The sequence below is a fragment of the Capra hircus genome, chromosome 13, assembly GCF_001704415.2.
Source record: "Capra hircus breed San Clemente chromosome 13, ASM170441v1, whole genome shotgun sequence".
NCBI classification, from domain to species: domain Eukaryota; kingdom Metazoa; phylum Chordata; class Mammalia; order Artiodactyla; family Bovidae; genus Capra; species Capra hircus.
In genome coordinates this window covers 31,927,328-31,954,756 of record NC_030820.1, presented here as the reverse complement: position 1 = coordinate 31,954,756, position 27,429 = coordinate 31,927,328, and the positions used below count along the sequence as shown (strand labels likewise).

The following is a 27,429-nucleotide window of genomic DNA, read 5'->3' as shown; positions in this document are numbered from 1 at the left end:
AGTACATGAATATTATTTATAAAGTATACTTATAAAGTATAGTATATTCAAATCAAATAAATTCTCTAGATGATGACATGCTTCTGGCTGCAACATCTCAACTGACTAAATATGCAGTCTGGTGTAATAAAGATTTTGATGTAATTTTAATAATTTACATGAAAAATAGTTTTTATCTTCAGAGAGAGTAAAAGGATTTCATTTCATGTGTAAAATACTTTAGGATTTATATACAATTGTGTAATGTAAAAAAGAAAATTATAGCTTATTATAAGTATTATATTTGTATTTTATTATTTATTTGAAACATAAAACAATGATGGTAGCCAATGTTTCAGGTGGAATCGCCTTGTAAACATGCAGATGTTCTCATCTGCAACAGGACATATTTTTTCTAACCCATGTCACATTTATCAAACAAACAATTTGTTTTTTAAAAAATTACTACCAATAACCTAATATTATCACTCCTGAATTTCCTTGAAGCTCTATGCTATTGCAGTTATTACTGGTATAATACATTTATGATGTACACTTAAGATGGGGATTCTGAATGAACTGAACAGAAGGAAAGAGTTGCTTTTTAAAAATCTCTTGCCTATGAACAGACTGTAGAAAAAAATAAAGTCTCCAGATTAAGCAGGTTTTAGAAGGTCTTTGCAAGGAAACACGAGCACTGGTCAAATTATCACCACTGGCCTATCTAAAGGAGCCACAAGTAAAAATCACTCCCCAGGTCTTACATGTGGGGGAAAATAATACACTTGCTTTTCAAAATGGATGTCTATAGTCCAACTAATCTTCAATTAAATCACCCAAGTCAGTCTCTCATGGTATTAAAAAAAGACACAGTCAAAGAAGAAAGCATGTCAATAAAAAGAACTGGGAGCTTATATTCAATGTTTGAGTAGAATGTGAAAAGCTGAATGGACAAAATGGGTATTTTATGAAGGAGAAGGTAGGATGAATTGAGAGGGTAGCGCTAACTTGTATACACCACGTGTAAAACAAGAGACCTGGGTTCAATTTGAGTGGTTCCTCTGGAGAAGGAAACGGCAACCTGCTCCAGTACTCTTGTCTGGAGAATTCCATGGACAGAGGAGCATGGCGGGCTACAGTCCATGGGGTTGCGAAGAATTGGACACGACTGAGCAACTTTCATTTCCTCACTCATTAGTGGTGACCTGCTGTATAGCACAGTGAGCTCAGCTGGGTGCTCTATGATGACCTACAGGGGTGGGAGGGGGGCAGGCAGTAGGAGGGCAGCTCAAGAGGGAGGAGATACATGAATACATATAGCTGATTCATGATGTTGTACAGCACAAACAAACACAACATTGTAAAACAATCCTCTAATTTTAAAAAATGGATTTTTTTAGCTGCTGAAGTCAGAGAATGAACAAAATGGCATTGAGAAGTAATTGGTGTATTCGAAATATAACTTCAGAAGAAAAAAGACTGGGGGTGGATTTCAAATCTACACTAAGAGACCATCCTGAAATCCCATTTTTGCTTAATGAAGGTCCTTTGATATGAAACCCTTTGCTCAGAACTCATTTCTGGGGGAGGAGAAATCACATTATGTGTTGATTAAAAATTATCCTAGTAGCTGGTTTATTCAGCAGCAGTGCCTTCAACCTGATGACCAGCCTCCTGAGCTTTCTTTGGCAAAGGAAGTCAAAATCAGACCATCAACAATTAAAAAAAAAAATTCAAGTGCATGGGAATGTGGAATGTTTGCATGAACCATCACAAATGGTTCTCCCAGAATTTCCACACCAAAGGGGCTTAGAGGTAAACACTACTTGGAACAGGTCAGGGCTGGGGGAATTTGTTGAGAAGCCTCAGTGGTTTGGTAAGCAGGTAGTCTGCACTCAGGTGCTTGGATATGACACTTGGCTTAAAGTTGCAATCACCTAGTGAATGTTCCATTTTCCCTTATAGCTGTGTTCGTGCTGATGGATATTAGAAGCAAGCTGAACGACTTTCCTACCAGCCACCTGGCTCCTTTTTGAATTACGATCCTTCTTCCCAGAGCACCTGAGAGTTCTAGTAACTTTACCAGGTCACATAGGTACTGAAGAGCAGAGCCTCAAAGAGGATAAATACAATTGCCCACAGTCAACCTAAGGATTTCTGAGACAAGCTATAGGGTTGAGTAGCCCAATGAGAGAGAAAACGCTGGGTGGCCTCCCACCCCCTTGCACTCTCCCCTCCCCCAATCCCCAATCTATACCGTTGTTTTCCTGTTTACAGGGTAGGAATAGAAATGCAATAATGGACTTGTGGACACAGAGGGGGATGCAGAGGGTGAGACGAATTGAAACAATAGCTCTGGCATATACACTGTGAACGCTAATGTGCTTCAGTCGTGTCCAACTCTTCACAGTCCAATGGACTGTGGCCCACGAGGCTTCTCTGTCCATGGGATTCTCCAGGCAAGAATACTGGAGTGGGTTGCCATGCCCTTCTCTAGAGGGTCTTCCTGACGCAGGAGTCAAATCCACGTCTCTTGTGTCTCCTGCATTGGCAGGCAGGTTCTTTACTACTAGTGCCAACTGGAAAGCCCACACTACCACATGTAAAATAGATAGCTAGTGAAAACCTGCTGTATAACACAGGGAGCTCAGCTCAGTGCCCTGTAATGACCTGGGAATGGGCAGGGAGGGAGGGGATATATGTACACATATAGTTGATTTACACTGTTGTATAGCAGAAACCAACCCAACACTGTAAAGCAAGCATAACTCTGGAAGATGCTAAAGGACAGTGAAGCCTGGTATGTTGCAGTCCGTGGCGTCATAATGAGTTGGACGCAACTTAGGGACTGAACAACAACAAAAAAATAGAACCTAAGAATGATTCTTAATGACTCAGATAACCATGATGGTGTGATCATTCACCTAGAGCCAGACATCCTGGAATGCTAAGTCAAGCATTCTTCCTTAGGAAGAATCACTATGAGCAAAGGTAATGGAGGTGACTGAATTCCAGTGGAGCTATTTCAAATCCTCAAAGATAATGCTGTGAAAGTGCTACACTCAAAAGGCCAGCAAATTTGGAAAACTCAGCAGTGGCCACAGGACTGGAAAAGGTCAGTTTTCATTCCAATCCCAAAGAAAGGCAATGCCAAAGAATGCTCAAACTACTGCACAACGGCATTTATCTCACACGCTAGCAAAGTAACCCTCAAATTTTTCCAAGCTAGGCTTCAACAGTATGTGAACCGAGAACTTTCAGATGTTCAAGCTGGATTTAGAAAAGGCGGAGGAACCAGAGATCAAATTGCCAACATCCGCTGGAGAGTTCCAGAAAAACATCTATTTTTGCTTCATTGACTACGCTAAAGCCTTTGACAGTGTGGATCACAACAAACTGTGGAAAATTCTTCAAGAGATGAGAACACCAGACAACCTGACCTGCCTTCTGAGAAACCTGCATGCAGGACAAGAAGTAACAGAACCAGACATGAAACAACTGACTGGTTCCAAATCAGGAAAGGAGTATGTCAAGGCTGTATATTGTTACCTTGATTATTTAACTTCTATGCAGAGTACATCATGTGAACTACTGGGCTGGATAAAGCATAAGCTGGAATCAAGATTGACAAAAGAAATATTAATAACCTCAGATATGCAGATGACATCACCCTTATGGCAGAAAGTAAAGAACTGAAGAGCCTCTTTTTTAAAAATTTACTTATTTTTAATTGAAGGATAATTGCTTTATAGAATTTTGTTGTTTTCTGCCAAACATCAACATGAATCAGCCATAGGTACACCCATGAATGTGAAAGAGGAGAGTGAAAACACTGGCTTAAAACTCAACATTCAAAAAAATGCAGATCATGGCATCCAGTCCTATCACTTCATGGCAAATAGATGGGGAAACAATGGAAACAGTGACAGGCTTTATTTTCTTGAGCTCCAAAATCACTGCAGATGGTGACTGCAGCCATGAAATTAAAAGACGCTTACTCCTTGGAAGAAAAGTTATGACCAACCTAGACAGCATATTAAAAAGCAGAGACATTACTTTGCCAACAAAGGTCCATCTAGTCAAAGCTATGGTTTTTCCAGTAGTCATATATGGATTTGAGAGTTGGACAATAAAGAAGGCTGAGTGCTGAAGAACTGATGCTTTTGAACTGTGGTGTTGGAGAAGACTCTGAAGAGTCCCTTGGATAGCAAGGAGATCAAACCAGTCAATACTAAAGGAAATCAACCCTAAGTATTCATTGGAAAGACGGATGCTGAAGCTGCGATACTTTTGGCCACCTGATGAGAAGAGCTGACTTCTTAGAAAGGACCCTGATGCTGGGAAAGACTGAAGGCAGGAGGAGAAGGGGATGACAAAGGATGAAATGGCTGAATGGCATCACCGACTCAATGCACATGAATTTGAGCAAGCTCACGATGATGGTGAAGGACAGGGAAGCCTGGCGTGCTGCAGTCCATGGGTTGCAAAGAGTCAGACACAACTAGCGAATGAAAAACAACAACAAAAGAATGATTCTAGGTGTGTGTTATACTGCAGTACTATAGCAGGGCTCAGTCCTATTGACCCTTTGCGACTGCATGGACTGTAGCCGCCAGACTCCTCTCTCCACGGGATTTTTCAGGCAGGAATATTGGAGTGGGTTGCCATTCCCTTCTCCAAGGAATCTTCCCAACCCAGGGATCGAACCCAGGTTTCCTTTGTCTCTTGTACTGCAGGCAGATTCTTTAGCCACTAAGCCACTGAGCAACTTTCCCTTTAAGAACAGGGTGGGGGTGGATAACAGGGGATGGGGTAAGGCTAGCCTCAGGACTCTAGAAACTTTCTAGTTCTAGTTTCGATAATTGGGAAGGGATATGGGAAACCAGTGGGATCTAGAAGAGACCTCAAAGGACTTCTCGGCTCTGTTCATTCCTTTCCTTCTCTCCCTCACTCTGGAGGGGCCTGGGGACCCTCAACACTTTTCCCCTCCTCTTTCCTACCAGGGACTATACCTCATAAGGCAAAAGAGTTGGTGCCCAGTAACTACCCTCAAAGGAGGAAAGTATACATAATCTCTTAAAGACATATACAGGAAGAGTTATGTCTGGAGATTAAAATAAAGGAACTCAAATAGAAGTGCTCATCCATTAATTCAGATTTGAACTGCCTTGATTTTTTAAGATTAATCACTGCTAACGTATAACAGAAATACTTATGACCTTAATAACAATGTTAGATTACGTCTATTATCTCTAAAGTCATACATCGCTGGAAATATGTACACATTTATACATATGTATGTACATATCTAGTCACATACATATTATAGATGTAAGATCAAGTTCTATGTAGAGCCTAGCTTTCTCAATAGATGCTTTTGACATGAAATCTAAAATAAAACACATTTGTGACCCAGAAACCTACAACTCTTCAAACACAGAAATGTAAACAGCCACGGTCAACCTACCATCAGCTTGAAGGGAAGTAAGAAGGCATATGGCATCTGTTAATATCCATCCTGCCCTTTAAAATGCCCCACGCTTACAGAGAGAGCTATGAGAGAAAACCCTTATTTGGTGTTTGTTGAGATGGAGTAGGTTCTGAACAGTTTATTCTGAACTGATGGATGTGAGTAAGTATTGGAAGGATATGGAAATATTTCCTCTGGTACAGAGGCAGTTCTGGCAAGAAAAGGCACGTGACACCACGAGTGTACTCTAGGGGGCGCACAGGGGCAGGGGTGCTGTTCCTCCATAACCCGGTTGGCCTCATCTTCTACCCACCCACCCACCAGCCACAGGAGATGGAATGTGCCATTTTTCTACCTTTGCTTTGACACAGGGCAAGCTTTTTAGCCTGGTCCATCCTTCCCTATTTCTCCACCTTACACAGCCACTCCCCAACCTTTCTGGCATCAGGGACCGGTTTCATGGAAGACAGTTTTTCCATGGGTGTGGTGGGGATAGTTCGGGGAAGACTCAAGCACATTACATTTACTGTCTTCTTTTATTACATCAGCTGCAACTCAGATCATCAGGCATTAGATCTCAGAGGTTGGGGACCCCAGCCCTAGAACGTTTCTCCCCATCTTTCAATACCCACCTCAATCCAGACCTTCTTGGTGACAGTCTCCTTTTCCCATGACAGAATTCAGTCCCTTCCCTGTGTATCCCACGCACTGTGCACACACCTCTATTACAGAACTCCTAACGATGGGCTTTAAAGCACTAATATATTTAATGCAGTTAATACTTTAATCTAGGCGCCTTGTTATTAATATTTCACTGAGATATAACTGACACATCTCATTGGATTTGTTTTAGGGGTACAACATAATGATCTGATGTATGTGTATACTGTGAAATGATCACCATGATTACCACAATAGATCTAGTTAATATCTGCTGCTGCTGCTGCTGCTAAGTCACTCCAGTCGTGTCCAACTCTGTGCGACCCCATAGACGGCAGCCCACCAGGCTCCCCCATCCCTGGGATTCTCCAGGCAAGAACACAGTTAATATCTACCACCATGTAAAGTTACAATTTTTGTTTTCTTGTGATGAGACTGTTGACTTAACTCTCTTAGCAACTTTCAAACACAGATAACGGTATTGTTAACTCAAGTCACTATGCTGTCCATTACATGCAGCACTTACCTAGGACTTGTTTATCTTATAACTGGAAAGAACCCTGCTATTTTATTCTCTGTCTGGCCCTATTCCTGGCAAAGACATGGTGCCTGTTGGTGAATAAATGAATCAATGAATGAACAAGCAGCTTTGAGCAACTGAGGCCCAGTAAACTTAGTACAAAGAAAGTCTGAGTCAAGAAGTACAGATATACTTGGTCTGTTTCTCATGTCATTTTCATAAACAACCAAAAAATGACCAGAGACATCATTTCATAAGAAAGTATCAATATCTACAACCCTGAACCCAAAGTTGCTTTCTCTCTCTCTCTCTCTCTCTCTTTTTTTTTTTTTTTTTTTTGATAAAAAAGACTAAACACCGGTGTGCGGTACTGAAATGATCGTGTTTGAAATTCAGGTTACATGCTGGACTTCCCTGGTGGTACAGTGTTTAAGAACTGACCTGCTGATGCAGGAACATGGGTTCAATTCATGGTCTGTGAAGATTTCACAGAACAATGAAGCCGACGTGCCTAGAGCCCGAGCTCCGCAACAATAGGGGCATCACAATGAAAAGCGTGTACACCACAACTAGAGAGTAATCCCTACATACTGCAACTAGAGGAAGTCTGCATGCAGCAACAAAGACCCAGTGCAGCCAGTAAATAAATAAGAACTTAAAAAATCTGGCTATGTAAAATCATTTCTTAATCATTAAAATAGCATATTATATTCATAGGACATGCCACAACTTCAGGATGCTGATGCTTCCTGCAGCTGACACTAACTGCAATTGAGAGCAACTGTGGAAAATGCTAGTGAAGTTGTTTTGAACTGTTTTATGGGAATATTGTGAACAGCTCCCCAAAGACCATTAGCATGCAGAGTTGTCTAACAGATACTAAGCAATTCTTCCAAAAGAGGGTAATTAGATAGGGTCAAGGGCAGTGTCTCTTGGTAACCAAATAACCTCATTTTCTCAAACAACTGCTCTCCCACAAAGATATGGCCTGAGGCAGCAACAGAATGGCTGGTTCTCAACACTTAAGACTGCTAAGGACTCCTCCTACTCCAGGGGAAACCGCTGTTAGAGAACCTGTTTAAAGGGTTTGCACAAATTCACTGAAAAAGCCACAACATGACATTCAGAGAAGCAGCTGTTTAGGGGCTATAAACCCTCTATCCTTCAACCTGATGACAATGAGGAAAATCTATTTGTATTGTGTTGGCATGTGGTTTTATTTTATCTGTTGGAAAACTAAGCTTGGTGCTCTGTGATGACCCAGAGGGGTGGGATTGAGGGGTGGGGTGGAAGAGAGGTCCAAGATGGATGGGATATGTAAGAGGAGAGTGAAAAAGTTGGCTTAAAGCTCAACAGTCAGACAATGAAGATCATGGCATCTGGTCCCATCACTTCATGGGAAATAGATGGGGAAACAGTGAAAGACTTTATGTTTTTGGGCTCCAAAATCACTGCAGATGGTGACTGCAGCCATGAAATTAAAAGACACTTACTCCTTGGAAGGAAAGTTATGACCAAACTAGATAGCATATTGAAAAGCAGAGACATTACTTTGCCAACAAAGGTCTGTCTAGACAAGGCTATGGTTTTTCCTGTGGTCATGTATGGATGTGAGAGTTGGACTGTGAAGAAAGCTGGGCACTGAAGAATTGATGCTTTTGAACCATGGAATTGGAGAAGACTCTTGAGAGTTCCATGGACTGCAAGGAGATCCAACCAGTCCATTCTGAAGGAGATCAGCCCTGGGATTTCTTTGGAAGGAATGATGCTAAAGCTGAAACTCCAGTACTTTGGCCACCTCATGTGAAGAGTTGACTCATTGGAAAAGACTCTGATGCTGCGAGGGATTGGGGGCAGGAGGAGAAGGGGACGACAGAGGATGAGATGGCTGGATGGCATCACGGACTCTATGGACATGAGTTTGAGTAAACTCTGGGAGTTAGTGATGGACAGGGAGGCCTGGTGTGATGTGATTCATGGGGTCGCAAAGAGTCGGATACGTCTGAGCGACTGAACTGAACTGACCTGATAGCTGATTCACCTTGTTGTACAGCAGAAATTAATACAACACTGTAAATCATTTTTTTAAAGGATTTTAAAAATGTGAAACTTTTAATCAAGTTGCCAGTAGAAAGAATCAACCTCTGTCTGCCAGCTCTGCTTTGTCGGATCATTCAGTAGAGAAACATCTCTGAGGAGGTGGCAGGCAGGTCATGGCTATGCACTCCCTGAGGGGTGACACTTCTTGTTCTCTGCGCTCCTAGTGGGGCAGGCCTTCACCAGCAGCCACTCTGACCGCGGTCCTGGGGTCCTGTTTTCTCTCACAAGAGCTTTGGCCCTTTATCCCACCTCACACCCTGCCTAGATCCTCCCACCTTAAGTCTTCCTCTTGCCCCTAGCTAAAAAAAGTAAAAGACACAATTAATAATACCTGCATAAATCAAAACCATAAGGAGGTCCCACTTCATACTGGTGAGAATGGCCATCATTAAAAAGCCTACAAACAACAAATGCTGGAAAGGGTGTGGCAAAAAGGGAATCCTCCAACACTACTGGTGGGAATGTAAACTGATACAACCACTATGGAGTACAGTATAGAGGTTCCTCAAAAAAAACACCTTGAAATAAAATTACCGTATGATCCAGCAATCCCAATCCTGGCCATATATCCATACAAAAGTGAAATTCAAGAAGATAAATGCACCCCAATGTTCATAGCAGCATCATTTACAATAGCCAAGACATGGAAACAATCTAAACGTCCATCAACAAATGAGTAAAGATGTGGTATACACACACACACACACACACACACACACACACACACACACACACACACGAGTATTACTCAGCCACAAAAACGAATGAAATAATGCCAACTGCAACAACATGGATGGACCTGAAGATTCTTACTAAGTGAAGTTATGTCAAACAGAGAAAGACAAATACCATGTGATATCACTTACGTGTAGAACCTAAAATGTGACACAAATTAACTGATTTATGAGACAGAAACAGATTCACAGACATAGACAACACACATGTGGCTGCCAAGAGGGAGGGGCTGGAGGAGAGATGGAGCGGGAGTTTGGGATTAGCAGATGCAAACAGTTATATAGAGAATAAACAAACAACAAGGAACAAGGTCCTGAAGTATAGCACAGAGAACAATATTTAACATCCTGTGATAAAACATAATGGAAAAAAGAAAAAGAATGTATGTACGTATACCTGAGACACTTTACTGTACAGAAGTTAAACACAACACCACAAATCAACTATATTTCAATAAAATTTTTAAAGTAATACCTATATAACCTCCACTCAGATTTCCTAACTGTGAACACCTTTCTCTCTCTCCATATACATTCAATACAAAACAAATGACCCTCCTGAGTCTTTGATTGTGCTGGACCCTGAGGCCACCTCAGCCCTTGGGACCCAAGGCTATGTCCAGTGTTGGCAGAGTCCTGGCTCGGGAGACTGGACCCCTTGCCTTACACCCTTAGTCAATAGTCATAGTTGCTGTTTTCAGCCCAATGACCCAGGACAGCCATGCCACTTTCTTCCAGACTTTGAGCATCATCACTATTGTCTAAAGTTTCTCATTGCCCAACAAACACCTAAACATTTCCAAGAGGACACCAATTTGACTTAATAAATACCATGTACTTTTAAGTGTATGAACTTGAGCAAATTACTATTCTATCTAAACCTCAACTCATCCTCTCTTAAATGGGGGTACTAATGGTGCCCACCTCAGTGAGCTGTGTTAATGATGAAATAAAGTGCCTATCAGAGTGGCTGGCACATTGTCACATTCAATAAACGTTAATGATCACTACCATCTTTATTCAAATAGTTTCTTTGACACTGATTGCTTTTCCAATTAGCCAAATCATCAGTGAATTCTTGCAAACCTTTCCACACCTCAGGACAACACACTGAAATCCATCACGACAGAGAGGCCACGGGGGTCTGGTGCCCTCCTGAGGCAGGAGTTAGCTGGGTCCCAGGCACTTCTTGATAAAGATACAACAGGAGCAGAGCCCTGCTTGAGTAAAAAGATAAGGCAACCACATTTTTCTCACTCTTGAGGTCAAGGAGACCGCCCAGACCACACAGCCCACAGAACAGATCCTCACGGGTCAGAGAAGAGAAGGGGGTGACAGCCCATAATGTGTCCTGCCAAGCTTCCAGAAACCCTTGCACTGGAATCCAGCTTGGCTGAAAGATGTGCGTGGACACAGGAGAGGGCCCTGAGTCAGATCAAACATGGGCAGGAGCAAGTTAATTGGCCAGAAGGAACCCAGAAAACTGCCACCATATAAGTGATTTAAGCCACTCCTATAGTGCATAACTCACTGAGTCTACCTGGGTGTTCTTCCACACATACTTTGGTTCTAATAAATGCTCTACCTGCTTCACAATCTCTCTTTGCTGAATTCTTTCTTCAAAGAAGACAAGGGCCTGCTTCAAGCCATTGCACCCCATGATCCCCCGAGATCACGCCTTCACTTCCAACTTCACCTTGCATCCGTCTCTCCATACACCCAGGTTCCACACACATAAGGTAATTACCATCTCAGAAACACACTGCACACTTACCTTTGAAATTTCAAATTATTAACTTAAAATTTCAATTTGAAATTGTTGTTAAATTGAAATTGAAATTTTAAATTGAAAACTATTTGGGTGATACATGCTCAGATGCACTCTCTCCTTACTATTCAGAATAAAAGATCACTTATTCAGGGCTCACACAGGATCTTCTTCTGTTCTTCTACCATAGTACATACCACAAGTTCAGGAATGGTCATTTCTTTGTCAGTAAGTCATGCCTTGGTTTACCACTTTCCTAGTAGTCACTGTCAACCTAATTTTTTCCTTCATGATCCATTCTGACCCCTTGATTCCTTTCAGGTAATAGTACTTGATCATGAGAGAACATCAGAACCCCTTGTGAACCATTTCCAAAAGGCACATGTCCTAGGACTTCCCTGGCAGTCCAGTGGTTAAAAATTTGCCTTGCAATGCAGGGAACGTGGGTTCAGTCCCCGGCTGGGGAACTAGGATCCCACACACCGAGGAACAAGTCAAGCCTGAGGGCCCCAACTGAGACCACGCACTCTGGATCCCACGTGCCACACTAGAGAGTCTGTGCACCATGACGACAGGTCCCACATGAAGCAGCAAGATCCCGAGTGCCACAAAGACCCAGCACAGACAAATAAATTTAAAAATAAAAATGCTCACGTCCAGCTTCGATCCTAACAACACACTTGACTGTGAAATCGTTCGTAGGGATTTCATCTGGACTCCTTAAACACATCCTGCTTAGTCAAGGAACACCACTTGAAATCAGACTTAGAAGAAAGTAAATAATGTTCTTCTGTATAAGCCTCACCTTGGCAAGCCAGTAAGCATCCTCAAATAAATCAGCAAGAGAAGACCTATGAGCTTTGATTTTTTTTCCCCACGAGTCACTAACACGTAACAGGGCATTCTGGCCCACCATGTGGCTTTTCTCCCTGCTGCAGCTCTCCCTAGAATTGCCAGAGAGAAAGATTACATGAGGACGTTAATTCCTCATTTTTCTTGGTATTAAACATCTATAAGCTTGAAGTCATAACTGCAAGAATGCAGTGAACAATAATTCACTGTGAGAAATGCAAGTACAGAAATTATTTTAAAATAGTAGCTCCAATCTTGACACGTATGATTTAGGTGTAAGATTATATTTTAAAATATAGCTGCTTTTAAATGAGAGGCAAAGGGTAAAAGGAAAACTTAGGTCACAGAACACACACTCACACATGTATCTATAAATGTCTATGTCTGTGTACTCGTGGCTGTCATGAAGCTAAGTGCAAAGAAAACATCTACTGTGGATGTGCCACAGTTTGTACACATTCTACCCGTATGCTAAAGTGAGCACTGGATTCTGGGTTATACCGAGAAGCTGACTCTTTAAAAGCCTCAGGCCTTTTATCATTTTACAGATATTGGCCATGTCCTTGGCGATAAGGGATCAAAGTCTTAGGAAGAGATCTTATACTCTGAAGAAACTGAATCATCTAAATATAAGTTCATGAAATGATACAGAAAATTAAAGTGGGTTCATAATTAAGATGTTACTTTATTAGGTTGATTGCAAAACTACATGGTTGTTCCATTTCTACATCAATCATTGACGTAAAGAGGGAAATGCATCTCTTTATTCCTTTAATATTCTAGCAAAAAAATGTTTTTCTGTCAGTTTTGGCGTCAGTGCTTTTTAGTGTAAGTCTATTATTATGTGAAAAACTCGAGCTATAAGGAAACAAATTATATATGAAGCTAATTATATAAGTGTTTCTATCTGTTACAAGTTGGATTATGTCCCTACCAAATTCATATGTTGAAGTCCTGCCCCTCAACACCTCAGAATATGACTTTATTCAGAGACAGGGTCTTTAGAGAGGTAATTAAATTAAAATGAGGTCGTTAGGATGGGCCCTGATCCAGTATGATTGATGTCCTTATAAAAACGGGAATTGTAGACAGACACACAACAGAGAGAACACCATGTGAACATGAAGATAGCCACCTACAAGCCAAGGAAAGAGGCCTGGAACAACTTCTTCCTTCCTTGCCAACACCTTGATCTCAGATTCTTAGCCTCCAGAACTGTGAGACAACAAATTTCTGTTGTTTAAGCCACCCAGTGTGCAATACTTTGTTACGAGAGCTCTAGCAAAGGAATACATTATCCACGTTATTTTTCTTTAAAATGAAAAGTTTGCTTGCTTGTTTTGGGTGGAGAGGGTTGCTTTAAAAAAAAAGTGGTTGGCCATTTTTCGATTTTGAGAAAATAGCACCTGGGCCAAAGAAATTAACAAATCTTCCCATGGGAGTAAACCTCAAGGTTACAGCTACATGAAAAAGACCCCTGAGTCAGAGAAAGTAGCACTTTCCAGGAAAGAGGAACTGGTGAGGTCACAATGCCCAGACACTCAGGATGGAGAGGAAAAACAGTCTAGCTCAAGTGTCCTTGTCAGAAGTCCAGAGTCAGGCTGTCTCCTGAACTCTTCTGTCACCAGATGTCAAGTATAAGAAGGTACGGAAGTTAGTTCTTTTCTATGTGTATCAAAGACATAACGAAATATGAAGGGAGATGTAAAGCCCTAAGTCAAATAACCCTCTAAAATTCAGGACTAGCTTACAGGGATGACACAGATGATGAAATAGTAGCAAGGGACCTCCTGAAGAACTTTCTATTTTCTCACAATTACGAGTCAATAGAAGACTCTATAAAAGTTCTCCCCTCCCCCAGTGAATCATTTTCCTGTTTTTCCCCCCCTCCTTTATTCTCAAACTTTAAAATAAGCAGAGGGTGAAAGGAAGCATTGTGATAAGCTCTGGGGCAGGGCTGGGGCAGTCAGTTCCTTTTCTCCATCTCAGGTCTTTGCAATAAAGACACACACTTGGTCACGAATGTGGAAAAATGATAAGATGGGAATATGTAATTGTTAAACTATTGCAAATATTTTCAAGACATCAGTCAAACTCTCAAAGAGGATTTACTTAGCATCTGATAATCATCAGGTATGAAGATTTCAAAACATGTCAATAGAGAACAAAGATGCTGATGATATGTACATCTATGAAAGACACAACAGGGAAAAGAGAACTATTTCTTGGTTGGACCGGACTTGGGTATGATGCCTGTGAAGACCTGAGACATGTGAATCATTAACTTGGAGGGAAGTAACTAACCATTTCAGCATGATTCCTTAAGTTCAGGGTTCAGCAGAAACACACACTTCTTGGAAATTCACTGTTTAATGAAAACCTATTTTCTTAGTCATTCTAATTACTCCATATTAGATCACTTGTATGTTCTCAATTAATTTAGGGGGCTACTTTAGCTAGGACTTTGCATGGACTGGTCAAGCAGAAGATGAATAATGGAAGAAAACGGGGCATAAAAGGAAAGTATATTATAATTTGAAATGTATCTCAGTCTAAAGTCTCAGAACACCTGCAGAAATGATTCTGGGTTGTAAACTGATATTTTTAACTCTGTGGGGAAAAGATAGGCAAAGATAAAAAACTGTGTCAATCCACAAAATTATTTTAATAATGAGGAACCTTAATCATACCTAGTTTACAGGGTAAGTGTTCCAAATACATGAAAACAAACTGAAAATGAGGAAGACTGGTATAGAACCATGCCCTTGTTCCCCTACAAAAAGTATCTTCAAAAAGACTGATGAGCCAGTTCGCAAGGAAGCAATGGAGATGCAGACAGAGAACAGAACTGTGGACACAGCGGGGGAAGGAGATGGTGGGATGAATGAGAGAGTAGCATGGAAACGTATACATTACCATATGTAAAACAGCCAGTGGGAATTTGCTGTATGACGCAGGGAGCTCAATCTGGTGCTTTGTGACTACCTAGAGGAGTGGGATGGGTGCAGATGGGAGGGAGGTTCAAGAGGGAGGGAACATATGTATACCTGTGGCTGATTCATGCTGATGTATGGCAGAAACCAATACCATATTGTACATCAATCATCCTCTAATTCAAAATAAAATTTTTAAAAAGACACGTTAAGGCTAGTGATTTGCTGAAGTGCAAAATCAAACTTTAAAAAATACTTTCTAAATTACTTATGTCAACTCAAAGAAAAATGTACAGCATTCTCAGTAACCTAAAGGCATATACCATGGAAAGGACAGCGAACATTTTTTAAGGCTCAATATTTTTATACTGCCGTATTTATGAAGAGTTCTTAAGAGAACTTAGAACCAATTCTGCCATTCACAAAATCTAAATGAATGCTTAATAAGATATAAAGACATTTACAGGAAATCACAGTGGCAATAAATCTACTGCATTATTATTTATAGTTTTGTTTGTGATGAATACAGCCTAACACGGCAACAAGCCAGTATTTCAGGGCTGAGAGATTTACCCAACCTTAAACATATCAGTCCACACAGGCCTGGAGTCTGTAATCATTATCACAGTTTAATCTGTCTTCTGCAAAACAAAACTAAAAAATAGACTGTGTGTCTCTGTGATTAATCATTCATATTTAAAGCCAATCGGAACGAAGAAAAGGTCTAAAATAGCAGCTCCAAGAACATGGTACTGGAAAGCAATGGAATGTGTTTAGAATACCGTGTTCCGAAAAGCGTCATGCAACCTTCTGTTAAATGTGTGGTTCATTCCATTTTGTCATCCTGATTTGTATCCTGGAAGCCCTTATACGAGACAGGATTACTTCCTGACAGTTGCAGCATACACAGGTTAATGAGCAAAATCCAAGATTAGTTGCAAAGTTCTTCCCCTTGAACCTCCTCCTACCCACTCCCTCCAAATAATGATGCTTCTTACGAAGTGCAAGGATACTTGTTGATTTCTAAGGTTCAACTTTCTGCACAAAGGACTCTAGTTGGTACTCTTGTGTGCGTTAGTCACTCAGTTGTGTTCAACTCTTTGTGACCCTATGGACTATAGCCCACCCGGTTCCTCTACCCATGGAAGTCTCCAGGCAAGAATACTGGAGTGGGTAGCCATTCCCTTTTCCAAGGGATCTTCCCAACCCAGGGATTGAACCCAGGTCTCCTGCGTTGCAGGCAGATTCTTTACCATCTCAGCCACCAGGGAAGCCCAGTTGGTATTCTAGGGTGGCCTATCAAAATTAGATGGGAAGAGCTGGTGAGTCCTGGATACATTTGGCAGAGTACAGCCGATAGTTCGGAGGATGGGGTACCCTGAGCCCCGAATGAAAGCTGCCAGGCTGAGGGATCATTAAAATAAAGCTAGCTGGCAGTTATCCCCTTATCATTTGGTGTTCATCCTAGGAATACTGCCAGGTACATAAACATAGCCAGGGAGAACATGTCTTTAAGAAAATGAAGAATTATCAAGAGAGGAAGAAGAGAAGAGGATAGAAGAGAGAAGTAATGGGACTGAAGAAGCAGTTCCACCCCTCACAAGCTGCTTTTCACTTTGATGACTAGCACTTCCTTGCAGATGTACATAGTTCCTCCTGACCTTGGCAGAATCCAATAATTTATACAGTTAGCCATTCTTGCACAATCTCCTAAAAAGAACAGCACAAATGTTCTATCCTTCAATGCCAGCAGGCCTTGCTGCTTCTACCCTCCTATTTTTCTTCCAGTAAATTAATTTACTTGCTTAGGTACTGATGTAAAAATAAATGACCAGCTCTACTCTTCTCTCTCCCTCTCCATCTCTGACAACAGAACTCAGATTTTTTTTTCCTTTCTTTAGATTAAGTTGGGAGGAAACAGCCAATTTTTATGAAAACTTAATTATCATCATCAACTATAAATTTATGCTGGGCACAAAATGCAAAGGATTTTAACAACTGTAGCTTTTCCAGGTTTATTATTATGAGAAATGAAGTTCTCTTATTGATGGATCTGTTCACAGCACACAGCCAAAGAGTACAAAGAGTTTATACTATAATCAAAGACAGCCTGGATAACTTAATTATCTTAATAATAAATCCAAGATAACCACAGCTTAATATATTAAATAACTTTTAGGACATGAACACTCTGAGCAAGAATCTTCATTAATTCTAATTATGGTGCCTTTAAGTCATGTTTAACACTTTTCACCCCTTAGTAAATTAAAATTAAAGTGCCTATTCACAAAGCACAGGCCCTAATGAACCAAAAAAAAATTTTTTTTAAGAGTCTGATGTTAAACCCAGGTGCTGTATACGTGTCTAACTTTACCCAGATTCACAGTAAGAATGATTTATGGGCTAACATCAGCCTCAGTTAAACCTCAAAACCAATGGCAGGTGATTCAGAGTTGAGTTCATTTTCAAATTTATCTTTTCAAAAACTGAGGGAAAAAAATGGACTTTCACAATTCCAAAAAGTGCCTGTTTCTGTGACTTTCGTAGTAGGAAGGAAAAAATAGCCACTCTTCCAATCATACTTCTCAGGGATCAGTAAGAGTGACAGTCTGCAAAAATGGTGACACCAACTGGGAATCTGAGCAACTTTTGAGGAAAGAAGAGGTAAATAACACTTACTGTCTTCTTTTTAAAATCATGATGCTAGGGAAAACTGACAATGCTAGTGACATCCTCACCTTCCTATAAGGAAGGAAGTTAAGAGAATACCTTTGGATTCATCCTAAAAAAACTGGTAGGAATCTTTCTCCACGTCTTTGGTTGAAAGAAGGAAGCACTTGCAACTGATTTTCATTTTGACCTTTGTTACAAAGGAGTGTAGCATCATCAGTGACAGCACAGATGCAGAATCAGCCCCCTGGATTCCAATCTTACTTGTCATGTGACTGTGGATGAGTTACCTCTCTGGGTCTTATTTGTCTCATTTGTAAAATGGAGCTATAGATAGAATATATGGTAAATAACCATAACAGTCAACAACCATTATCATTTCCTCTGCCACGGTCTATTTCTTACTCAGGTTTTTAACTAATGTTCTAAATATGGAATAGTGTTTATAAGTAAGAACAATAAACTCTTAAATAGTATTTCATAAAGAAGGCCGAGCACCAAAGAATTGATGCTTTCGAAGTATGGTGCTGGAGAAGACTCTTGAGAGTCCCTTGGACAGCAAGGAGATCAAACCAATCAATCCTAATGGAAATCAACCCTGAACATTCACTGGAAGGACTGATGCTGAAGCTGAAACTCCAATCCTTTGGCCACCTCACTGAGCAAAGAGCCAACTCACTGGAAAAGACCCTGATGCTGAGAAAGATTGAAGGCAAAAGGAGAAAAGGGTGGCAGAGGACAAGATGGTTAGATAGCATCACTGACTCTATGGACGTGAATTTGAACAAATCCTGGGCAACAGTGGAGGACAGAGGAGCCTGGTGTGCTGCAGTCCATGGAGTCACAAACAGTCATGACTTAGTGACTGAACAACAACCAAACAGTATTAACTAGACAGCAGGTACCGTTCTAAGCAATTTACCAGTTTTCACTCATGTGATCCTTGCAACCAGCTTTTGATGCGGCCACTATTTCCCAGATGAGGATGCTGAGTACCCAGAAATGAAGCCACTAGTCCAAGGGCCAGCTAGTAAGTAACAGAGGCAGAATCCAGACTCAGACTGGCTTCAGAGCCCAGGCTCTTATCACCATCCTGCTTCTCTCTTTTTTAAAATGAATATCAAAAATTTATTGAAACAAATGTCCAGGTTGGTATAAACTCACTTTTTAAAAGGCTGGTATGGCACTTGTGAAGCAAGAACATCTGTATCCTATAACACTAAACATCTTTCCATACAAACTTGGAAAATCTGCCACGCAAACATGGGTTCTAGTCAGTGGGAAGATGAAACTAGACTGCAGATGCACCATCCGTTGTAGAAGGAAGATACAAAATACCTTCCCTGTAAATTACAGAAAGTACTTTTTCCAAAAGTAGGCTATAAACAGCAGGTACTTTGACACAGAGCATTAATTATGCACCACATACTAACACAAATGACCTCTGAAATGGCAGACCCACATCTGAGCATCTAAGCTCCTCCATTTTAAAAAACTTCTCTTCCTGCCTCATTTCACCTAGTTACCATCATACTTTTTTACATGTGTTAAAGTTCCCAAGAAGTAAGCTAATCATATCTAGGGGTGAATTCTAACTAGTCAAAAATACCTTCGCTGGCATTTTCTATAAATGTTTAGCCTATCTCCCATGCCCATACCTATTTACAAAGAAAGTCAAACTGACAATAAAAATGAATCTTCTTCTTGAAGAAAAACCTTTGATATAAATTTGCTACCATCATAATTTATATAACATAGAACTATGGAAATTCTAAGTTCAGTGCGTAGTGAAACTATCTTGCATCTCGGTAACATTTTAAGTACAATACACAGGAATGAGACTGAAAAAGCAAACAGATCAACCACAGCTAACTTTCCTTCTAATTGATGTTCCTCCTTGCAGTTTCCGAAAAGGAGTTCAATCTTTGAAATATACGATATCCAAGGTCATCTAGGCTGCTACTTCGCAACAACCTTACACTGAGTAGAACCTTACACAGCCCATGGGAAGCCCCACTGATATCAGTCTCACACACAGCCAACAATCTGTGTGGACCACGACTGTGATGTGAACCTCAGTGAACAGTGATACTCACTGATCAGAACTCAGACCCTTCCCTGAGCTTCAGCATGGAAACCATGTCCTGGGAGAAATGAACTAAGTTCATGAGGGAAAGAGCCTCTCATCCCCATCTTTGGAATATCATGGACTTTAAATAGGTCGATGATTTTGAAGAACCAGAAGCTGCGTTATTTGGTTAGCTTAGGGTGAACTGGTCAACCAACACAATGGTGTTCTGATCTAGAAAAGAAAAGTTCTTTTACAGTAGCTGCTATCCTGTTTGTGGACCTAAAGTAGAAACATACCTATAAGCAATCGCTCCTTAAGACTAATGAACCTTCTCAAAGAATTATTTGGTGGTGGTTTAGTCACTAAGTCGTGTCCGACTCTTGCGGACTGTAGCCTGCCAGCCTCTTCTGTCCTTAGGGACTCTCTAGGCAAGAATACTTGAGTAGGTTGCCAGTTCCTTCTCCAGGGCATCTTTCTAACCCAGGAATCGAACCCGGGCCTCCTGCATTGCAGGCAGATTCTTTACCAACCGAGCTATGAGGGAAGCTGAAAGAATTACTTAGAGCAACACAAACACATGATGGTCAGAAATATACAACTTAAAGTTTGGGAAAAGAAACCATGCTTTTACCTTTCTACTTGTAGCCTTCTTTCCTTCTCATCTTCTAACATATTTCAATATGTTCCAACATATTCCAACCAATAGTTCTAATTTTCCAACAAATAGCTATTTTTAATTTTCCAACAAATAGGCCTGATTACAATGACTAATGGGCCATTTACCATAGAGAGTAACAAAATACTCTCATATGATTGTTCAGATTCTAAATTTATATATATATATATTTATATATTTTATAATACATATTACATATACATTTATATATGTAATATGTATTATAAATTACAGACTTCCCTAGTGGCTCAGATGGTAAAAGTGTCTGCCTACAATGCAGGAGACCTGGGTTCGATTCCTGGGTTGGGAAGAGCCCCTGGAGAAGGAAATGGCAACCCACTCCAGTATTCTTGCCTGGAAAATTCCATGGACAGAGGAGCCTGGTAGACTATAGTCCATGGGGTTGCAAAGAGTCAGACAGGACTGAGCGACTTCACTTCTTCATACATTTACAAGCATATGCCACACAATGACACATATTTATATCACACAATTCACCCCAGATCCAGCCCCAGGTAAGCTGTGGCTTTGTTACCAAGGACATGGATATTAATACCACAATGAGCTACGACTGCTCTGTCTGTTGTAAGAATGACTGAAATGAAAAATCATTGACAATACCAAGTGTGGGTGAAACTATGAAACAACAAATACTGTCCTCCACTGCTTGAGCGAGTGCAAACTGGTTCATCCCTTTGGATAAACGTCCTGCAGTATTTACTCGAGCTGCACATATAACCCAGCAGTCTATTCAATGAACAACAATGTATTCACATATAAGATCACAGGAAGATACAGGAATGCATGTCACAGCATGGCTCTCAATAACCCCAACTGGAAATCACTCGAAGTCCAGCAACAGCAGGGGAGATAAACCAATTGTGGCATGTTCACACAATGAAATACTATACAGCAAGGAAAATGAGCCAGTTATTGAAACATACAACATAGATGAATATAACAATGCTAAGGTCGAATGAAAGAATTTAGTCAGAAAATAACTCCATTTATACAAAATCCACAAAGAGGCCAAGTGAATTATGGTCTCAGAAGGAGGGACAATGTTTGCTTACCTTTAGCATGAAGGAAGAATTACTCATAGAGGTCAAAGGGGGCATCTTGGATGCTAGTAATACTGATACCTATTTCTTGACCTGGCAGCTGGTTCACTTTGTGAGATCTCAGACTGAACACTTACAATTTGTGTATTTTTCAGTATATATGTTACATATCAATAAGAATGCTTATTATCTTTTTAATTTAAATTTTTGTTTTGGCTGCACCATTCAGCTTGTGGGATCTTTGTTCTTGAACCAGGGATTGAACCTAGTTCCTCAGCAATGAAAATGCTGAGTACTAACCATGGACTGCCAGGGAATTCCCAAGAATGTTTAAACATTAAAATTTTTAAAGTTAAAAATAAGCCTTTTACAGTTATTTTTAAAAACCTTTTAAAATTAATTAAAATTAAAAATAATATTTTTTAAAGAAAAAAATAGATCTATTTTCAAGCCCAACTGTCTACATATGTAGATAATTGTATTAATTTACTAGGGCTGCCATAACAGAACAACAGAAATGTATTTTCTCACAGTCTGGAGGCTGGAAGTTCAAGGTCATGGTTCTGGCAGGGTTGTTGGCTGCTGAGATCTCTCTTTTTGGCTCAGGGACACCTACCTTCTCCCCACTGTCCTCTCAATGGCCTATTTCTTGTGCACGCACATTCTTGGGGCATCTTCTTTACAGGGGCATCAGATTAGGTCCCCACTCTTATGACCTCTGCTGCTGCTGCTGCTGCTAAGTCGCTTCAGTCGTGTCCAACTCTGTGCGACCCCATAGATGGCACCCCACCAGGCTCCCCCGTCCCTGGGATTCTCCAGGCAAGAACACTGCAGTGGGTTGCCATTTCCTTCTCTAATACATGAAAGTGAAAAGTGAAAGTGAAGTCGCTCAGTCGTGTCCAACTCATAGCGATCCCATGGACTGCAGCCTACCAGGCTCCTCCGTCCATGGGATTTTGCAGGCAAGAGTACTGGAGTGGGTGCCATTGCCTTCCTTAATTACCTCTTTACTACCTTAACTGCCAAGTACAGTCACATCGGCAATTAGGGCTTCAACCTATGAACTCTGGGAGGGTTCCCAATTCAATCTATAATAAACTCTCTGACACTCTCAATTAAAAAAAAAAAAAGAATCCTTTTCTTTATGAAAAATGTTCACATTTTCAACCTCTAAAATATTTAAATCTCATTATCTTTAAGACCACCTCAAAGTACCAGGTGTTTCCCAAGTACTTTAAAGTCTTCATCATATACAGTTTGTGAAAATGTTTAAATCCAAGGTTCTCAAAATTACATGGAAATTATTTTTAATTCAAGGACAGGGAAAAAACCTAATTATATTTTTAAATAGAACCTGGTTTTATTGACAATACACCATTCCAATACCGATTATACACGAACTCTTGCCACAGACAAGTAATGAATATAGATACGGGTCACCTGTTTAACAGAACAACTACACATGATAAGAAGGAAACATTGAAAAGGAGTACTTTCAAATGATTTAACATAACACATACTTATTGTTACCACCTACCCCGCATTTCTGCAAATCCTCCAGTGAAACTTTAATCTATTAAATATTTAGTAATGCCAGGGTGACTTATGCTTATTTTCAAATTGTCGCAAAATATGAACGTGATTCTAATGGAATAGAGAATAAATTATCCAAGGAAAAATATAGTGCCTGACTCAGCATTCTTGCCAAAGATCCTGGTTATCCTTCTGTGACAGGATCAACGGGGCACCTTGGGGTTCATGATGCCTATATAATTATACCCCAAATCTAGGTCACAGCAAGCACCTCATTACACTGAGATTCAAAGAGCTAAACCTTTATTTCAAGGAGACAAACTTTTAGGATAGTCTTTTTTCCAATCTGCTTACATGCGGTGCTTTGGCAATATATATTTAAATTAATACTAAGTCACTCGGTAGCTCTCTTTACCATTTATAACTGTTTCATGCACACAATCTCATATATCACCAAGAACACAATGCAAAAGGAAGTTATCGGAAGGAAAAACAAAGTCCAGTTACTATATGCAGTGTAGCAATCCCTATGGATTAAGTTACCAAAACTTCATGAAAGGAGAATTCAGAGTCAAAGGGACAAATGGAAAATGGTGCCCAACAACTGTCTTAAAAAGACATTTTTAGAGTTCAATGAGTCCCAATTTATTTCTATCACAGTATCTTTGCTCACTAGAAACACTGCAGTTTTTCTTTCCGTGCAATTTTGACCAGCTACCTGTCACTCCGCAGGGCTTTGCTGCAGCCTCTGTTTCCTAAGAAGCTTATTTCTTTCTGCTTCAGATCCTTCAGTCTTCAGTCTTGAGATGATTACTCAGAGTGTGGATTCTAGCCCTCCAGGGTCAATCTCCCAGTCCCAAAGGCAGAATAAATATGGAGGCTTGAAATGGGAAAGGCCTTGGGTGATTTTCCTTTAAGGGGCTCACCTAAGCCAAGATTGAGGCTCTCCACTCAGACCCAGAACACCTGAATTCTGCCCACGACAACATCAAGCCAACACACACCCCCTTAGTGCCCATCACACCCTGCCCAGCAACTCTGCCACCATCAGAATGTGGCCCCTCACGTAGCTTCATCTTCCTTTCTCAATGTCTCTGAGCCACAAAAGTTCCACTCCTTCTTAAACAGCTCTCTTTTTCTAACTTCCTGCAACCAAAATATATCCCAGGTTGCAGAGACCAGAACCAAAGTTTTTCCAGTTGCCTGGAAAGTTACTGAGGTTACTCAGACTTACCGTTGGTGCCTTTGATGCAGGGAGTGGATGGCTGAACTCGGGTCATCCTTTATCTGTGTCGGAAAAGTGGAAGGAGGCAGCGACCAGCCAAAAACAAAGTCCCCATGAACGCAACAGGTCAACATGTTTGGGCTGAACAGGTGCTAACTAACTTGGGGGAAAGACAAGGGGAAAGGACCCGAAAAGTGGTGAGGAGATGGTTTCCTTTCCAGCAGAGATGGTGCAGCGCTCGTGGCGGCCAGTCATCTCCAGGAGTGAGATCTCACAGACAAGAGATGATTTATGAGCCTAACTAAAAGGGCGGTCCTTGTGCCGGGAGAGCAGAGTCACCCTAGCAAGCTCCTCCCACATTTCCCCTGCCACTGACAAGCATCAGCTTAAGATGCTCCTGCACCTATATCTGATGAGACTTTAGCCTCACCTGTAACCTATTGTCCTCAGAGATCTGGTTGCCTCTGCTCTTTCTCTGGGAATGAAAGTTCTTTCTGTAACCGAGGACAAGAGTGTTTTGATGTTAGGGATCCTGACACTGCTTAGGGGGCAGTCCCAAACTCCTGAGCAAGAATCCACGTGAACTGAGACAAAGGCTTTGTCTCCAAAGGCAGTTTCAATTACGACTCCAGGATACCCTGTGCTCTATTTGACCTCAGTACCCTCGGCCTTTTCAAGAGCAGGGCTAATCTCTTTTCCAAGCCAAGCCCCAGATGGGAAGAAAAAATCTCCAGCTGGAGGAACACCCTTATCTCAACTCAGAGCAGGCGGTATGGATGCCTGCCACCCCCAACCCCTACCACCACTTTCACTTCCCCAATGAACCCCCAAACCTGGAATCATTTCTATAGGAGTTCACTCTGTTATGAAGAAATCCTTTGTAATGAAGTTTGCATTTCTCTTTCTCCAACGTGCTGGGAAAGAATGTAATTACGACGTACAGTCTCACTTAAAATTTAAATATATCAATTAAGAAGCGCCAATATTTTGGCCACCTGATGTGAAGCACTGACTCACTGGAAAAGACCCTGAAGCTGGGAAAGACTGAAGGCAAGAGGAGAAGGGGGCGACAAAGGATGAGATGGTTAGATAGCATCACAGACTCAATGGATATGAGTTTGAGCCAACTCTGAGAGATTATGAAGGACAAGGAAGCCTGGTGTGGTGCAGTTCGTGGGGTCACAAAGAGTCAGATGTGACTTAGTGACTGAACAACAAATGACTGTGACATTCAATGGAACAATATCACTTCAATTAAAAGTAAGTACAATAAGACTATATAAATCACAGGGATGACACTGTTAAAACCACCTCTTAAAAAAACAAAACTGAATTCATTTTCATAGACTTCTTCAAACTGTGAATTAAAAAGCTCCTTTACCTGACGAACGAAGCTATTTGAGGTAGTGTCAGAAGAAGTGCTCCCATCGGATCCTTTAAATCTGTTTTTCCTTCTGGCTCCTTTTCCATATGACTACAAAAAAGAAAACCAAAGACAAATGAGATTATTATTAGACCCTCACACAGGAATCTAGACCTATGTCCAGAAAATGTTCTAGATCAAGACAAGGGATAAATTGCCATCACATGAGCATGATTAAAAAGTTATTGGAGACCAAACATATTCCACTTATATGTGGAATCTAAAATATGACACAAATGAACATGTCTATGAAACAGACTCACAGAGAGAACAGACTTGCGGTTGCCCAGGGAGGCAGGTTGGGGAGAAAATGGAGTGAGAATCTGGGGTTAGCAGATGCAAACTCATATACAGGATGAATAAATGACAAGGTCCTACTGCACAGCACAGGGAACTATATTCAACATCCTGTATTCAACATAATAGAAAAGATGAAAAAGAATGTATATATGTACATAACTAAATCACTTTGCTGTATAGCAGAAATTAACACAACATTGTAAGTCAACTATAGTTCAATAAAATAACGTTTTTTTAAAAGTGATTGGTGGAATCACAAATATTTATTTCAAATCAGTGACTTTATAGGGAGGAGAGGGTTCTAGAGAAAGCATTTCATAGTGGTGAATTGGGCTTCCCTGATGGCTCAGTGGTAAAGAATCTGCCTGCCAATGCAGGAGATGCAAGTTCAGTCCCTGGGTTGGCAAGATAGTCTAGAGAAAGAAATGGCAGCCCACTCCAGTATTCTTCCCCGAGAAAGCCCACGGACAGAGGAGCCTGGCCGGCTGCAAGTCCATGGCGTCACAAAAGGGTTGGTCATGACTTAGTGACTAAACAACTACAACAACTGTCGAATTAAAATAATTTAAGCTCTGTTAGCATATCTCTGGTCAAGAGGCAGAGGCCACTAAAGATAATACATTTTAAAAAATAAACATTTACGTGTAGGAGGGACTGGGGCAAAATTACTGTGAGAGGAAAGCAACTTGTCAAAACCCTTCAGAGAGATGAATGCAGCTGTTGCTGGTCAGTCACTCAGTTACGTCTGACTGTTTGTGACCCCACGGACTGCAGCATGCCAGGCTCCTCTGTCCTCCACTATCTCCCGGAGTTTGCTCAAACTTATGTTCATAGAGTCGATGATGCCATCCAACCAACTCGTCCTTTGTCGCCCCCTTCTCCTATCCTCAATCTTTCCCAGCATCGGGGTCTTTTCCAGTGAGTCAGCTCTTCACATCAGGTGGCCAAATTATTGGAGCTTCAGCTTCGGGATCAGTCCTTCCAATGAATATTCAGGGTTGATTTCCATTAGGATTGACTGGTTTGATCTCCTTGCTGTCCAAGGGACTCTCAAGAGTCTTCTCCAGCACCTTGGTTCGAAAGCATAATGAAATACTGTTTCCCAGCAGTGCTGAACAGCCCCTTTTTGGTTCCTTTCATGTTTTAATTTGTAATTCCACAGGTATTCCTATATTGGTGTGGTCCTTACACATGATGGTTCAGGAACCTTTACAATATAAATTCTGACTACCTTTACATATAGATAGATTAGTATAGGTTGATCAATCTAGATGAAATATGAATGAAGCCCAGTGTCAATTCTTCATATTGTATGGATTTAGAGATTGGTTTGGGGAGATGTCGAAAGAGCTATGGAAGTGGTAGGGAATTACATGAAATTAAAACATTTTGTACAATTTTTCTGGCCCATTGTTGTAATGTTTGAATATGATGTGAAAAGCTTGTTCTTTTGT

General features: G+C 40.9%; 1 protein-coding gene across 3 annotated transcripts in view; it reads right to left on the bottom strand.

The window, feature by feature from the left end:
- Positions 1–27,429, bottom strand: part of CACNB2 (calcium voltage-gated channel auxiliary subunit beta 2) — a 421,050-nt gene that overhangs the window by 381,958 nt on the left and 11,663 nt on the right. For all 3 annotated transcript variants that reach the window (XM_018057157.1, XM_018057159.1, XM_018057158.1), the window contains exon 2: positions 25,634–25,726. In XM_018057157.1, coding sequence (XP_017912646.1) covers positions 25,634–25,726 — 93 coding nt within the window. The remainder of the gene's footprint in view (positions 1–25,633; positions 25,727–27,429) is intronic.